We start from the raw sequence: 13,687 nt of genomic DNA on the forward strand, positions 1-13,687 counted from the left end.
GCTTGGTGTTATACTTCCCTCTTGTGGTACATATGGAAAACTACAGTCTTACGTTTATTTTTTTCTTCTTTTGCACGTGCATGTGTCCCTGAGCTATTGTGCTCACAGCTTGTACTCTACCACTTGAGCCATATCCTTACTTCCAGCTTTTTTGGTACTTAATTGGAGCTAACAATCTCATGGACTTTCCTGCCTGGGCTGGCTTTGAACCATGATCCTCAGATCTGTCTTCTGAGTAGCTAGGATTACAAACATGAGCCACTCACATCTAGAAACCCTCTTTCAGTTTCCTACTAAAATGGTTTTTTTCATGCTTTAAATATGTTCATAAGCTGCTTTAAAGACTTTCTGGAATGGTGCAAAGTGTGAACCAATGATAAACTTGGACCTCGTCTTGGGCCTAAATGGAGGTTAGAAAGTCTACCTGCCTAATGTTCAGATCCCAGCTCTGCCACTTAGCAAAGTAATGGAACCTGGGCTAGAGAAGGGCTCTCTGTGCTTAGATCCTCATCTGCCGAGTGATGTGAACACCTCATAGGGTTGTGTGGGCTGAAGGAAGCGACATACAAGAAGCACTAGGGACAGCAGCTGGCACGTGACATCACCCAACATACTGCTGTATGTTGTAGCCTACAAGGTCAACTAGCCCACAGGTAAGGACAGTATGACAGAATTCAGTCCTTCCCCCACCCCCATGGTCAGCCCATGACCACATCGCTATGGTACAAGTAGTTGGCATCTGAGTCGAGCTGATTATGCAAATCATAGAACACTGGACATTGTTCCTCAGCAATTCCCTTGGGCCTCTTCCTCCCTCACATACTTATCCTGAGAACACACCCAGACACTCCCGCATGCTCCCCAGAAAACCCAACCTGCAGTGGCCCTATCTGATATGAAAATCTCACACTTCACTCCCCAGATCTGTCTGGGTTTATAAAGGAGGAAGAGAGGCTTCAATTTAAAACTCAATTGTGTCCTTATCTTCCAAAATGAGAGTATGTACTTAATACTTAGCAAAGCCTATTTAATATGCTTTCTCAGTGGCCTCTGTGTATGTAGATTTCCAGGACAGGTTGGAATGTGGGTGAACAAAAACAAAATAACTATAACCTTGTTCTTCATTAGTAGTACCCAAAAAACTACCAACAGAATGCCCTGAGAAAGGTCAGATCTTGTGAAACAGAAAGCAAGCATTTGAATTGCTACAATGTACGAGGAAGCTCAAATGACAAGTTTATTGTATGCTTTAGTTACAAAGGAACATAGTATAAACATAGTAAGGATCACAGGAAACAAAGGTCAGGAATACATATTTACATAGCAAGTGTGGGCAAAACTTAATCATGAAAATTCTACTTCTATTTTGTAATGGTCAGAATGTATTTCTAAGAATTATGTCAGGAAGAAGCTCAAAACTATAAAATGAGTACAATCTTAATGAAAAAAATAAATAACAACTGCATCTTCTTTGACAATCTCCAAGCCAAGAAAAGCAGATTGCTGACAACTTTTGAAAGAGTCAAAGGCACTTAAATTATGAAGTCACAGTGGGTTTAAAATACTGAGGTATATAGTCTACTATCAATAATATTAATACACAGAAGGAAAAAAAATCTATAGATCTAACTCTTCCGTGGCCAGTTAACTCTGGATCTTCCTAGCCCAACTCCAGAAACCCAGATTCCCAGAGTTCTCCTCAGGCCTCACTAACAGAGGACACGCGCCTCAGAAAGGCAGTGGAAGACACATGGCACATTGCTCCACCTTGCCTCCAAGGGCTGATCCCCTGGCTCTGGCTCCGGTGCTTGCTCTTCTATTCTTCCTTTAGATCACTGTCCAAACTGGAAGAAAGCAAACATAGAAAGTACTCACATGTAAAGGAAATTAGCAAGACAAGCACCAGATAAACCCTCTGAGGTTTCATTCACTCAACAGCATGTAGTGATTTGAGAGTGGGCACAGTCAGTACTCTCCTCAGAACTGAGGACCCAGATGTGAACAAAAGGTCTCAACCACGTAGTCTCTGTATTAGTCAGCTTTGTGGTACTGTAATGAAATACTTAAGGCAATTAGCTAATAAAGAGAAAAGGCTTATTTTGGCTCATGGTTCTGGAGGTTCCAGTCCAACATTAACACCTTCATGGATATGAGCCTCGGTCAGGAAGAACATGTGATAGCAGGAGGGCATGAGAGAGCAAAACCTGTGAGCCAGGAAAGGAAGACATGAGGATCCCACAGTTCCCTGCAAGGCCCTCGGTGGAGCTCTGGGGGACGCAACCCAGTTAAGGCAGGGGGGATGCCAGTGGACTACACTTCCAGTCCTGATCCCAGCCTAAAACTAGGTGCGAGAAAATATGTAAGAAGATATGATTCTCACCAGATACTGGTGGCTCACACCTGTAATCCTAGCTACTCAGAAGGTTGAGATCTAAGGTTAGAAGCCAGCCAAACAATCGATAATAACATGACACCCGGGAACACTTCACAGATCCACCATTAAGAAATAGTGTGCTCCACCCAAATTAACATCTTACATAACTGAGATCCACGGTAACAGCATACTGGTCACACACAGTGTACTACATCCTAGAGTACCTTGTAAATCTTCCCTAAACTACATATACTACCTAATACAGTGTTCTATAATAACTGTCTCTAAAGAGTTGTCAACCTGTATTGTTTAAGGAATGATGACAAGAAAAAGTCTGCATGCTCAGTACAAATGCGGGGCTTTTTTCCTTCCAGCCAAGGTTGGTTCAAACCAATAGAGGACCAATCTTTACTTTGCAAGTTATAAAGTGCTTTATAACTGTTAGAATTAAATATTTGCTTTAGACACATTTATATTTTCATTGGTATTCATTGTAAAGTGAAGTACATACTTTTAACATTCTTTAGTTAAAAGAATATCATTTTCTACCTGAACATGTTAAACATCAACTAGTGTACACACACACACATACACACACACACACGTCACCTGAGACTGCACTGGCTAAACTGTGAGAAGGACAAATCCCCATTTCCCATTATGCTTTGGGTACCTGTGTGCATTTCCGTTTTCCTATCTCCCCACATCACTCAGTGCTCTTCACCTGACTGCACGCTTTCTCTCCTCCACACACCTGCTCTTCTCAAGGCTATTTTTATGTATAACTTCAACCAAATTACATATGTGAAAACTATGCCCCCACCCCCGAGATATATGTCCTTTTATATACCCAGTAAGTACTGGATCTGGGATCTAAATGTAACTTTAATGCTATTTGCATTTTTTAAAAGCAAAGTTAACATCCTTTTCAACTAAATAATCCAAAGTCTCTCAATCTAACTGTAAAAAGTACTGGGCCTATTTCCATAAACTATATAGGTAGGCTGAATCTACTACACTGCTCTTCCTTGGTCCTCTCATTTTCAGCCCCACATGCATACTACAGAGAGCAGTGGATTCTGTCAAGGACAAGCTACAATATATAACTAGGCACTTGTATTTTTCAAATCCAGTGCTTTATGTCATAAGCTAACTATAAAAACAAGCATGTACAAGTAACAAGAATGGAATATTAACAGCCAAAACTCTTTCATGCAAAAGCTCTACCATAAAGACCCCTGGCTTGAGAAAAATTTTAAAGTTAATGTTAGATTGTTATACTCACTCACCCTTGATGTTTCTGGACTAGAAAATGGAGAAGCTTCCCAAGATCTATCTCCTTGGTCAAAGGAATCATCTTGTTGAAATGCAAACTTCTGCTTCAGCGCATGAGATATTAAAGACACTGGGTCCCACTGGGAACTCTGTCTTTGCTTCTTATGAATGGGCCTACCACCTGGTGACCTGGTTTGTAAAAACATTGATTAATTTATAACTCTGATGACAATCACACTAGGAAAATAAGCATCATAATTATAACCTACTTAGTCCCCAAGAGATTGGTGTCATAAAATAAGAACTCTGGAGGGAAATGAATTGAGAATCAGAAAAACTAAGACTCCATGTGTGTTAAGGCTGTACCACAACCTTGCTAAGGCCTGGTATTCTTTACTATCACTGACCTGAAAAGCTGAACTTTAATTTTCTCATTTTCCAATGGAAAGGAAAGTTTAAGTATTTCAGAACTTTTTCAAAATTTTTCATGAAAATGTTTGGGCTAACCACTCATGTGGTTGTTTATTCAGTCTTCCCTGAATACCTACTACTTCAGGATGCTACTCAAAAGAGCATGCAATTTAAAACTGATGAATTATTAATTTCTGGAATTTTCCATTTTATATTTTCAGACCATGATTGACCACAGGTAACTGAAGCTATGGAAAGGAGAACAGAGGATAAGGAGACCTACTATATTCCTAATCTTCAGCATTGTGAGATATCCAAAAACAGCAGAAGAATAAGACCATAGACGAAATAGCCAAAAAGAAATGAGCACTTCAGGGAGGAGCAATAATAAGTGCTGAGGGTTAAGAAATGAGACACACATGTAAGCTTCCATCAGCATGATTTCCTAAAAAGCACTGACGACAGCATTTCAGTACCTTTCCCTGATTATGACGACATACCGTTCGACAGCACGAAGCTTCACTTTATCCATGTCCTTTAAAACATCCAACATGTTTGGAACATCAGCATTTCTCTGGTTTGGGGAATGATTATAAATGTTCTTCCTCATACTTGAGTGCTGCCTTTTCATTTCAGTTACTGGAATATCTGAGTCACCAACATCGGTGGTTCCGGGTTGCATGGGGGGGATACGTAGAGGTTGGGGAGAAGGAAGTGGTGGTGGCGAAGGAGGAACCACTGATCGTGGAAATGGATCTGGTTCAGCCCTCAGCTGAGCTGATAATGGTGTCCTTTCTACACCACCCAAGCCACAGGAACCTAAAACCAAGGCAGTGTGTTCAAGAACCATGCAATATTCTCTCTCACACAAAATATATAAAGAACACTTATGAGAATGAAAACAGGAACCTATTGTACATTGCCAAACTGTCCATTCATTTTTAATCTAATTAGGGATTATCAGCATGCATTTTAAGGAGAAAGCAAAGTGGTTGCACAAGAGTTCAAACATTATCTAAGCTCCATTCTCCATTTTAAAAAGCTAAATCATGATCAACAACTGTGGCTAGGAACACTAAACTGACACATCCACTGTACCACAACACAGGAAAAACTAGCATCGTCTTCTCTAGGCACGATTCCAAGAGGAAAATACAGAGCATTTAAACTAGTTTCACCAACAGATTTCCTCCATAAAGACTGTAAGCACACTTGCTGAAAATTGTGTACTTATTTATCATTGTAATTCTTTTTATATCTTTTGTACCATAAATTATGACTTATTTCTATAATAAATCACATTATAAATGTGTGCTATAGACATACAAATGATATGTGTAAATATAATATATGCATGTACATATATATCAACATATATATACATATATTTCTTTTTCTTTTTTTTCTTTTTTTTTTTTTTTTGCCAGTCCTTGGGCTTGGACTCAGGGCCTGAGCACTGTTCCTGGCTTCTTTTTGCTCAAGGCTAGCACTCTGCCACTGAGCCACAGCACCACTTCTGGCCATTTTCTATATATGTGGTGCTAGGGAATCGAACCCAGGGCTTCATGTATACAAGGCAAGCACTCTTGCCACTAGGCCATATTCCCAGCCAACATATATATTTTTTAAACAATCATATTTACACACAGAACTTTAGAACCCAGTCCCTTGGGGATATCCCTTGATATCCACGCTGCCTTAAATTTCATGTGTAAAGCAAGTTAAAGCTCTGAACATTTAGAAAAGGAGCATCTAGAAAATATTATTCACTTCAACTCTGCAGAAGTGTAGTAGCAAACCCCAAACCTGTTCTGGTCTTTCCTTGCTGTCTTGCCCTTTAAGTTCTAATTCTTTTCCTTACTCTGAATTTCTTTTTTGAAGAACTACAAAGCCTTACTCAGAAGATAGATGTGTTACACCAAAGCCTTCCCCTTGCCCCACCTGTCTTAATTTATTCCAAATAAACCTCACATATGGTATTATATACTCAAACTCCTTCTGCCATACATTTAATGCTGGCTACAGTTCTTATTCTGAACTACACTAACTTAAATCCCAAAGAAGTAATAACATGTAGCTGAGACACAAATCCAATGCTAATTACCAGAGTTGCTGTCACTACTCAGTTCCTTCATAGCTACAATCGCAGCAATCTGAGAGCGAAGGAAAGTGAGCTCATCTTCGAGGGCAGCCAGCTTCTCGATCGCAGCTTTGCTTACAGGTGCATCTTTTTCCACTCGCATGTTCAGCCTAGCAGCAGGGGACAGGGGAGCCCGAGCTGGTTGCAAAGGAGGAAAAAATTCAAATTCTTCCTCATCCTTTTTCCATGTGCTTTCTCTGTGAGTGTAAAGGAAGAACAGAAGGAGATTTGCAAAGGGAAATTTTCAAAGAAAAAAGAAATTCTCATAAAAAGCAAAACAAAGCAGGGGTAGAGAGTGTAGCTCAGAGGACACTACTTACCTAGAATGTGCAAAGGTTGGTAACTCCAGTACCACAAAAAAAGTTAGGTGTGATGGTACATAGCTGTATCCTAGCTACTTGGGAGGAAGAAGCAAGAGGATCACAAGTTCAAGACCAGCCTGGGGAATGGTAGGGAGACAGTCTCAAAATTAAATATTTATTTATATATATGGCTGGATTCCGTGAATCACATTCATAATCCCAACTAAACAGGAGGCTGAGACTGGGATTTCGGTTTCAGGCCAACCTAGTCAGAACATTCGCAAGATTTCATCTCAAAAAAGAGAAGCCGGGCACTGCTGGCTCACATCTGTAATCCTAGCTACTCAGGAGGCTGAAATCTAAAGATCCTAGTCTGAAGCTAGCCTGAACAGGAAAGTCTATGAGATTCTTATCTCCACTAAATTACTAAAAAAGCTAGAAGTAGAACTGTGTCAAATGGTAGAGCACTAGCCTTGAGTAAAAAAACCTCAGGGATAACACCTAGGCCCTAAGTTCAAACTGTACCCCCAGCCCCCCAATCCCCCAAAAGCAAAATATTTTGGTTTAACCTGTAATCCCAACTAGAGGGGAAGCATATGTAAGAGAATCAATCACAGTCAAAATCCAACCCAAGAAGAAAATGTGAGATCCTATATGAAAAATAAATGAAAGTAAAAGGGGCTAGGGGAGTAGCCTAGCATGTGTGAGGCCCAAGGTGTACTCTTGGAAGGCAGAAAAAGCACAAGTTCAAAGCAAGCCAGGCAAAGATAGCAAGTTCTTATCTTAAACTAAAGAGACTGTGGACGCAACCCAAATAGCAAGCATAAGGCCTGTATCTGAATGTACTAACATGTAGGATAATAGTCTCTGGGAGTAATACATCCAAATTTTGAAAGAATCTTCCTTTAGTATCATGGGAGATTCATTCCAGTACCCCTTGCAGACACCAAAATCCATAGATGCTCAGGTCCTTATATAAAATGGTGTCATATCTGTAAGTAAGCTATGCAAATCTCCTACATACTTGAAATCAGCTCTACTTACTAATCTCATACAATGCTGACAGATCACCTCATTCTCATGGATTCAGTGTAGTAATAAGAGCACAGAATATTCACACTTTGGAGAATTATCAAGAATTTTTTTTTTTTTTTTTTTTTGGCCAGTCTTGGGGCTTGGACTCAGAGCCTGAGCAATGTCCCTGGCTTCTTTTTGCTCCAAGCTAGTACTCTATCTCTGGAGCCACAGCACCACTTCTGGCTTTTACTATACATGTGGTGCTGAGGAATTGAATCCAGGGCTTCATGTATATAAGGCAAGCACTCTACCACTAGGCCATATTCCCAGCCCCAAAGAATTCTTCTTTAAATAGTTCTGATCCAGGGATGTGTGAATCCATGGATATGGAACTTAGATACAGAATCCATTCGAAACCCCTGTATACAGAGGGTAGAACACTTTCTTAACATCACTGACTAGTACCCAATAGTGAGTCTCATATAAATTGTGGCCGAGTACATAAAAAGAAATCTAGCATTTATTTTATAGAGATAACAATGTTTTGTTTCTAATATAGAAAACAATGAACATCCATCATGATTCTAATACTTTTAATAATTATTCTCTCTTAGATCTGAAGTCAGATTAAGTACATTAAGAAAAAATGGGCAGGGTGCCAGTAGCTCAGGCCTATAATCCTACCTACAGTTCCTGACCAGGCCATGAAAACAAACAAACTGATGGGTTCATTTTTCATCACAAAAAAGCTGGGCATGGTAGCATATGCCTATCATCCTAGCTACCATGGGAAGCATAAGTAGGAAAGAATCAGAGTCCAGGATAGCCCAGTCAAAAAGCCAGACTCGGGGCTGGGAATATGGCCTAGAGGTTAAGTACTTGCCTCGTATACATGAAGCCCTGGGTTCGATGCCTCAGCACCACATATATAGCAAAAAGCCAGAAGGGGTGCTGTGGCTCAAGTGGTAGAGTGCTAGCCTTGAGGAAAAAAAAAAAAAAAGCAAGACTCTACCTCAAAAAAAAAAAAAATCAGAGAAAAGGGACTGAAGGTGTGATTTAAGCCTAGCAGACACAAAGTCCTGAGTCCAAATACTCCTCCCCCTGCTAAAAAAAAAAAAAAGTCTAAAAAAATGAAGATATTAGTAGGATTCAACAGAGACAGAAAGGGAAAAAGCTGATCATTGCAAATTTCAGCACATGCAAGAATTCAGGTTATAGCCATATTCCACTTCCAAAAAAAGCATATAAAATTACCCATATCTGAGGTAACCAGCTTCTTCATCATTTTCCACACACAAAATATCAGCAAAAGATGGAACCACAGATCCACAATTATTAGATTCCACAAAGTTCAAGGGTGGGATCAACTAAAATTAAAAAATGAAAGAAGTCAGAGCTCTGAAGGGTATTAATACATTAACAATCCAGAGGGAAGAAAAAGGGGGGCGGGGATATTCAATAGAAAAACATGCACTCTGTTAACAAGAAAAAAGGAATGTTATACTATGGTCTAACTGTGTAATGATATTTGTCCTCCTTGGTTAATAAAATAGTACAGATATATAGTATTTATAGATATATAGTAAGTACAATAAGTAAAATAAAATGTCATATGTTCTTTGTACCTATTCATGTTTGAATGTAATGATTTAAAGAAACAAAAACATTCATGGTGGGTGCAGGAAACTGGTGGCTCATGTCTGTACTCCTAGCCACGCAGGAAGCTGAGATCTGAGGATAATGGTTCAAAGCTAGCCTGGCAGACTAATCTAAGACATTCTTATCTCCAAATAACCACACACACACACACACACACACACACACAGAGGTGTTACTCAAGTGATAGAGCACTATCCTTGAGCAAAAAAGCTAAGTGAGAGAAGTCCTGAATTAAAGCCCCAAGACCAGCACAAAACAAAAAAGGTTTTTAATCATGAAATGACTTGTTTCCAGAGACAAACTGTTAGCTTGCTGCAAACAGTTTCTATGATTTGTCCATAGGCACACATCAATGCCTGACTTACCTCAAAATTAGGTCTCTGGCAAGGTTCTAAAGGAAGTATTTTCCCAATAATACGAACAATACTCCGAGTGGATCCATAGTATTTATTCTCCCAAATCAGCAAAACCTATTTAAAAATAAAACTTAGTTTAAACTACACTTATTAAACATGTTTATACATCCAAGAAAAAAGGAAATGCAAAAGATGTGATAACATCTATTTTCTAAAAAGAAAATATAGCATGGTATGCTCTTAAAACATCTTCAAAAGCAACTATTGTGTATGAAAGTGAAGAAAACTCATTTCATTTAAATAGGGAAAGAGAAAGGGAATGGGAAGCAAACAGCAAGGGAGAAACAGGATGAAGGGAGGAATGCATCAAAATTTTGTTCTCTATTTCCAATACTGTCCTAATACCTTGGAGAAGGACTTTCTTCAGAAAAATTTACCTCCTCTCCCAGAAACTAAAAATCTCACCTTTTGAGCCAAGCAAACTGGTAATTGTTGGGAATGGTCAAACTCGTCTATAATCCCAGCACTCAGGAAGCTAAGGAAGGAGGATTCCAAGCTTTTTCACTCCAAACTGGCACTCTACCACCTGAGCCATGCCTCTACTTGCTTTTTGCTGATTAATTGGAGATAAAGATCTCACAGATTTTTCTGCCCAGGCTAACTTTGAACTGTTAGATCTCAGCTTCCTGAATAGCTAGGATTACCTAAGTCATCCTCTCTCTCAGATTCATTCGAGATTTGTTGTGGTTTTAAGTTGCCATTCTGTATACACACACATATCAAACTTGTTCATAAACTGCCTGAAATACAAGTTTTATTTATCTATAATAAAGCTAACTCTGTGAAGGTCATGTCATATATTTTAGTCCTTTTGTATCTTCTATTGACATTTAATCTAAGAGGCAAATAGGTCCTGAAAAATCTTATCACCCTGTGGCCAAAAGGGAACCCTACTTCATTGTTGGTGGGAATGTAAACTGGTTCAGCCACTCTGGAAAGCAGTATGGAGATTCCTCAGAAGGCTAAATATAGAAATCCCCTATGACCCAGCAGCCCCACTTTTGGGTATCTATCCAAAAGACCACAAACAAAATCACAGTAATGCCACCAGCACAACAATGTTCATCGCAGCACAATTTGTCATAACGAGAATCTGGAACCAACCCAGATGCCCCTCAGTAGATGAATGGATCAGGAAAATGTGGTACATATACACAATGGAATTTTATGCCTCTATCAGAAAGAATGACATTGTCCCATTTGTAAGGAAATGGAAGGACTTGGAAAAAATTATACTAAGTGAAGAGAGTCAGACCCAAAGAAACATGGACTCTATGGTCTCCCTTATTGGGAATAATTAGCACAGGTTTAGGCAAGTCATAGCAGAGCATCACAAGGCCCAATAGCTATACCCTTATGAACACATAAGATGATGCTAAGTGAAATGAACTCCAAGTTATGGAGACAATTGTTATATCACAGTTGTAACTACTTTCAACGTCCCATGTGTATCTGTAGCTTCTGTTATTGATGATGTTCTTGTATCACCTTCCTGTGGTTGTACCTACACTATCTCTGTAATCTTATCTGAGTATATTGGAAACCGTGTATACTGGTATTGGAACTAGGAAATTGAAAGGGAATACCAAAATTGAGAGACACAGGGTAAAAAAAAGACAAACAACTACAAAAGCAATACTTGCAAAACTGTTTGGTGTAAGTGAACTGAACACCTGGAGGGGGGGGAGGGAAAGGGGGAGGGGGGAGAGGGGGTATGAGGGACAAGGTAACAAACAGTACAAGAAATGTATCCAATGCCTAACGTATGAAACTGTAACGTCTCTGTACATGAATTTGATAATAAAAATTGGGGAAAAAATCTTATCACCCTCCTTTTCCACTTCAACTATTGCTATTTAAAACTCACCTTTGTTCCACATAAATGGAAAAAACAAATTTGCCTAAAAATGTTTACATATAACCCATTTGCAAAAATAAGACCCAAGTACAAAGATAGTAGATTCATTCTAAATTAAAAGACATTACCTGGTCTATGGGAACACCAAAATATGCCAGAATCTCTCTTAAGACGTTCAATATGAGAGACATTGATGAGCAAATTCAAGGTAACATCATCAATTTCTCGGTGCCTTTGGAAAAAAAATTAAGCAAATGTTACTCTTGACAAGTAACTGCCACTAAGTTGTACGAAGTCACCCAGAAGAGAGCTTACTTTATACCCGTTCTGGACATCTTTGTTTTGATGGAAGTCAGAGAGGAAGTGAGGGCGGGAGCGAATGTAACTGAAATTTCAACTCATCTGCTAAATTACATTAAAATCTTATGGGATGTTTGAGTCTTGCTAAACCGGGCCCAACAGGGGAGGAAGCGAGTTGGTTTGAGACTGTGAGGCTGGATCTGTCCTGACAGCTCTCAGCCATCAGGACCCCTGACGGCTCTGGGGACTCGAGACCCTGACAGCTCTGGGGACTCGGAATACCTGACTGCACCGGGCATTCGGGACTCCTGAAAGCGGGCAGAGCCTGACTCGGAATGGACACCAGCTCTTCGCACAAGCGTAGCGGATACCACTCATCCCCCCCGCGATCGTTTTAAAGATAAGCGGAGTGACGGCGGCAGGCGACGTGACCCAACCACCCAACTAGCATCGGGCGACGTGGCTGGCTCTCCGCGACCCTCCTCAAACCCAGCTGGTGGCCTCGCTCACCTTCCCGGAGTTCGAGCCTCAGCAGCGCCGGGGACGTGGGGCCGAGGGCGTTAGAAGTTCCTCTGAATACTCCAGAAAGCGTTGATGCAGGTCCACGGCGCTCCGGTTACAGGACCTGGGCAATGCGAGCAGACAAGGAGGCTGGGCGGTGGAGGTCGGCAGGCAGGGAGGGAGGCCGAGCGGGTAGAGCCTTCGCTGGAGCCCGCGTTCGGACGATAAAGCTCCGTCAAGGAAGCAACTAAGCAGCGGCTTCTCGCCACTTCCGCGTCCGAGAACATTAAAGTCAAACTCGGCGGGCCTGGGCCCGAGCGCGATCCCATTGGACCAAGATGAAGACCGCAGCTTCTGATTGGTCTCTGAATGACGTCAGATTAGTTGTGGCCTTTTTATTATTTAGAAGCTGAATGGCTTTTCCTTCAAGGGGGCGGGCCTTCCCGTAAAGCAGCCAATAGTAGTGATCACGATGTTGGTAGGCGGGACGTTTCCGGAGGCAGTGACGCATGCGCAGGACCTCACGTAGGGGTCTCAACACAACTTACCAGTTTTTAGAGATGCCATGCGGTAATACGAAGGGGTCTGCCTCCTAATGTTTGCTGTGCACTGAGTCAACAGTTTGGTTTTGGTTTTGTGAACGCCTATTGAATCCCTCCGGGGCCAATGTAAGCTAAGCATTACTCTTGATGGCTTTTTAAACTTTTGCAATATTTAAGATTCATTGATTCATTCACGAAAAGTTTCTGATTATCCAAGATACAAGATAAGGGGCTGGCCATTCCCTTGGCCTAGCCAAAGATAGCAGTGATGACAAATACGTTTTTAGTCAATTGGAATTTACTAGCCTCTCCTTGGAGAAGCAGGAGTTGCATTGGAGTGGCCTAATTTGTGCCTACATCCTGATCTACATCTGACGGAATTTTTAACTTCCCTGAACATTATTCATCCAACTAATACTGGATGCCAGATACTATGTGCCAGGTACCATCTAGGCTGGACAGGTTACCTTCTAGTGAAAGATCAGTGGGGCATTAGTATATATTACTAGACACTGTGGTAACTGGTGTCTAGTAGGCATCAAATCCATTAGTTGAATAACAGGATAGGTAATGATTTGGAAGTAAATAAATACAAAACAGTGAATGATTACTTCCCAAAGTATTTGAAGTAGAGAAGGGCTAAAGTAGCTAGAGAAAGCTGATGAACAATGTAAAAAGCAACTGGATTCCTACATGGAATTAAGCCAAAATTTTCTCAAATTCTTTTTCTTCTTTGGTTCTCTTAAGTGAATAAATCACTTTATAATCCAACTTCAAAGATAATCTTTATGAAGAGTCCTCAAGAGTATTCACAAATGACACATTTGTTTTGTGAGACTTACCTGGCCATGTGCACTTCTCTCAACTTAATACAAACCTTCTGTATCTTCTC

At 40.5% G+C, this 13,687-nt stretch overlaps 1 protein-coding gene across 1 annotated transcript; it reads right to left on the minus strand.

Moving 5' to 3' along the window:
• Positions 1 to 1,216: 1,216 nt before the first annotated feature.
• Positions 1,217 to 12,774, minus strand: Mtfr2 (mitochondrial fission regulator 2). The gene is made up of 8 exons (XM_048354143.1): positions 12,263 to 12,774; positions 11,581 to 11,684; positions 9,544 to 9,648; positions 8,774 to 8,886; positions 6,165 to 6,397; positions 4,561 to 4,879; positions 3,664 to 3,838; positions 1,217 to 1,844 (listed from the first exon to the last, which is right to left on the minus strand). Exons 2-8 carry the CDS (start codon positions 11,641 to 11,643, stop codon positions 1,833 to 1,835), a joined length of 1,020 nt encoding a protein of 339 aa, XP_048210100.1. The 5' UTR covers positions 11,644 to 11,684; positions 12,263 to 12,774; the 3' UTR covers positions 1,217 to 1,832.
• Between the last annotated feature and the right edge of the window lie 913 nt (positions 12,775 to 13,687).

This window comes from Perognathus longimembris, chromosome 9 (assembly GCF_023159225.1).
Source record: "Perognathus longimembris pacificus isolate PPM17 chromosome 9, ASM2315922v1, whole genome shotgun sequence".
In the NCBI taxonomy this organism is placed as follows: domain Eukaryota; kingdom Metazoa; phylum Chordata; class Mammalia; order Rodentia; family Heteromyidae; genus Perognathus; species Perognathus longimembris.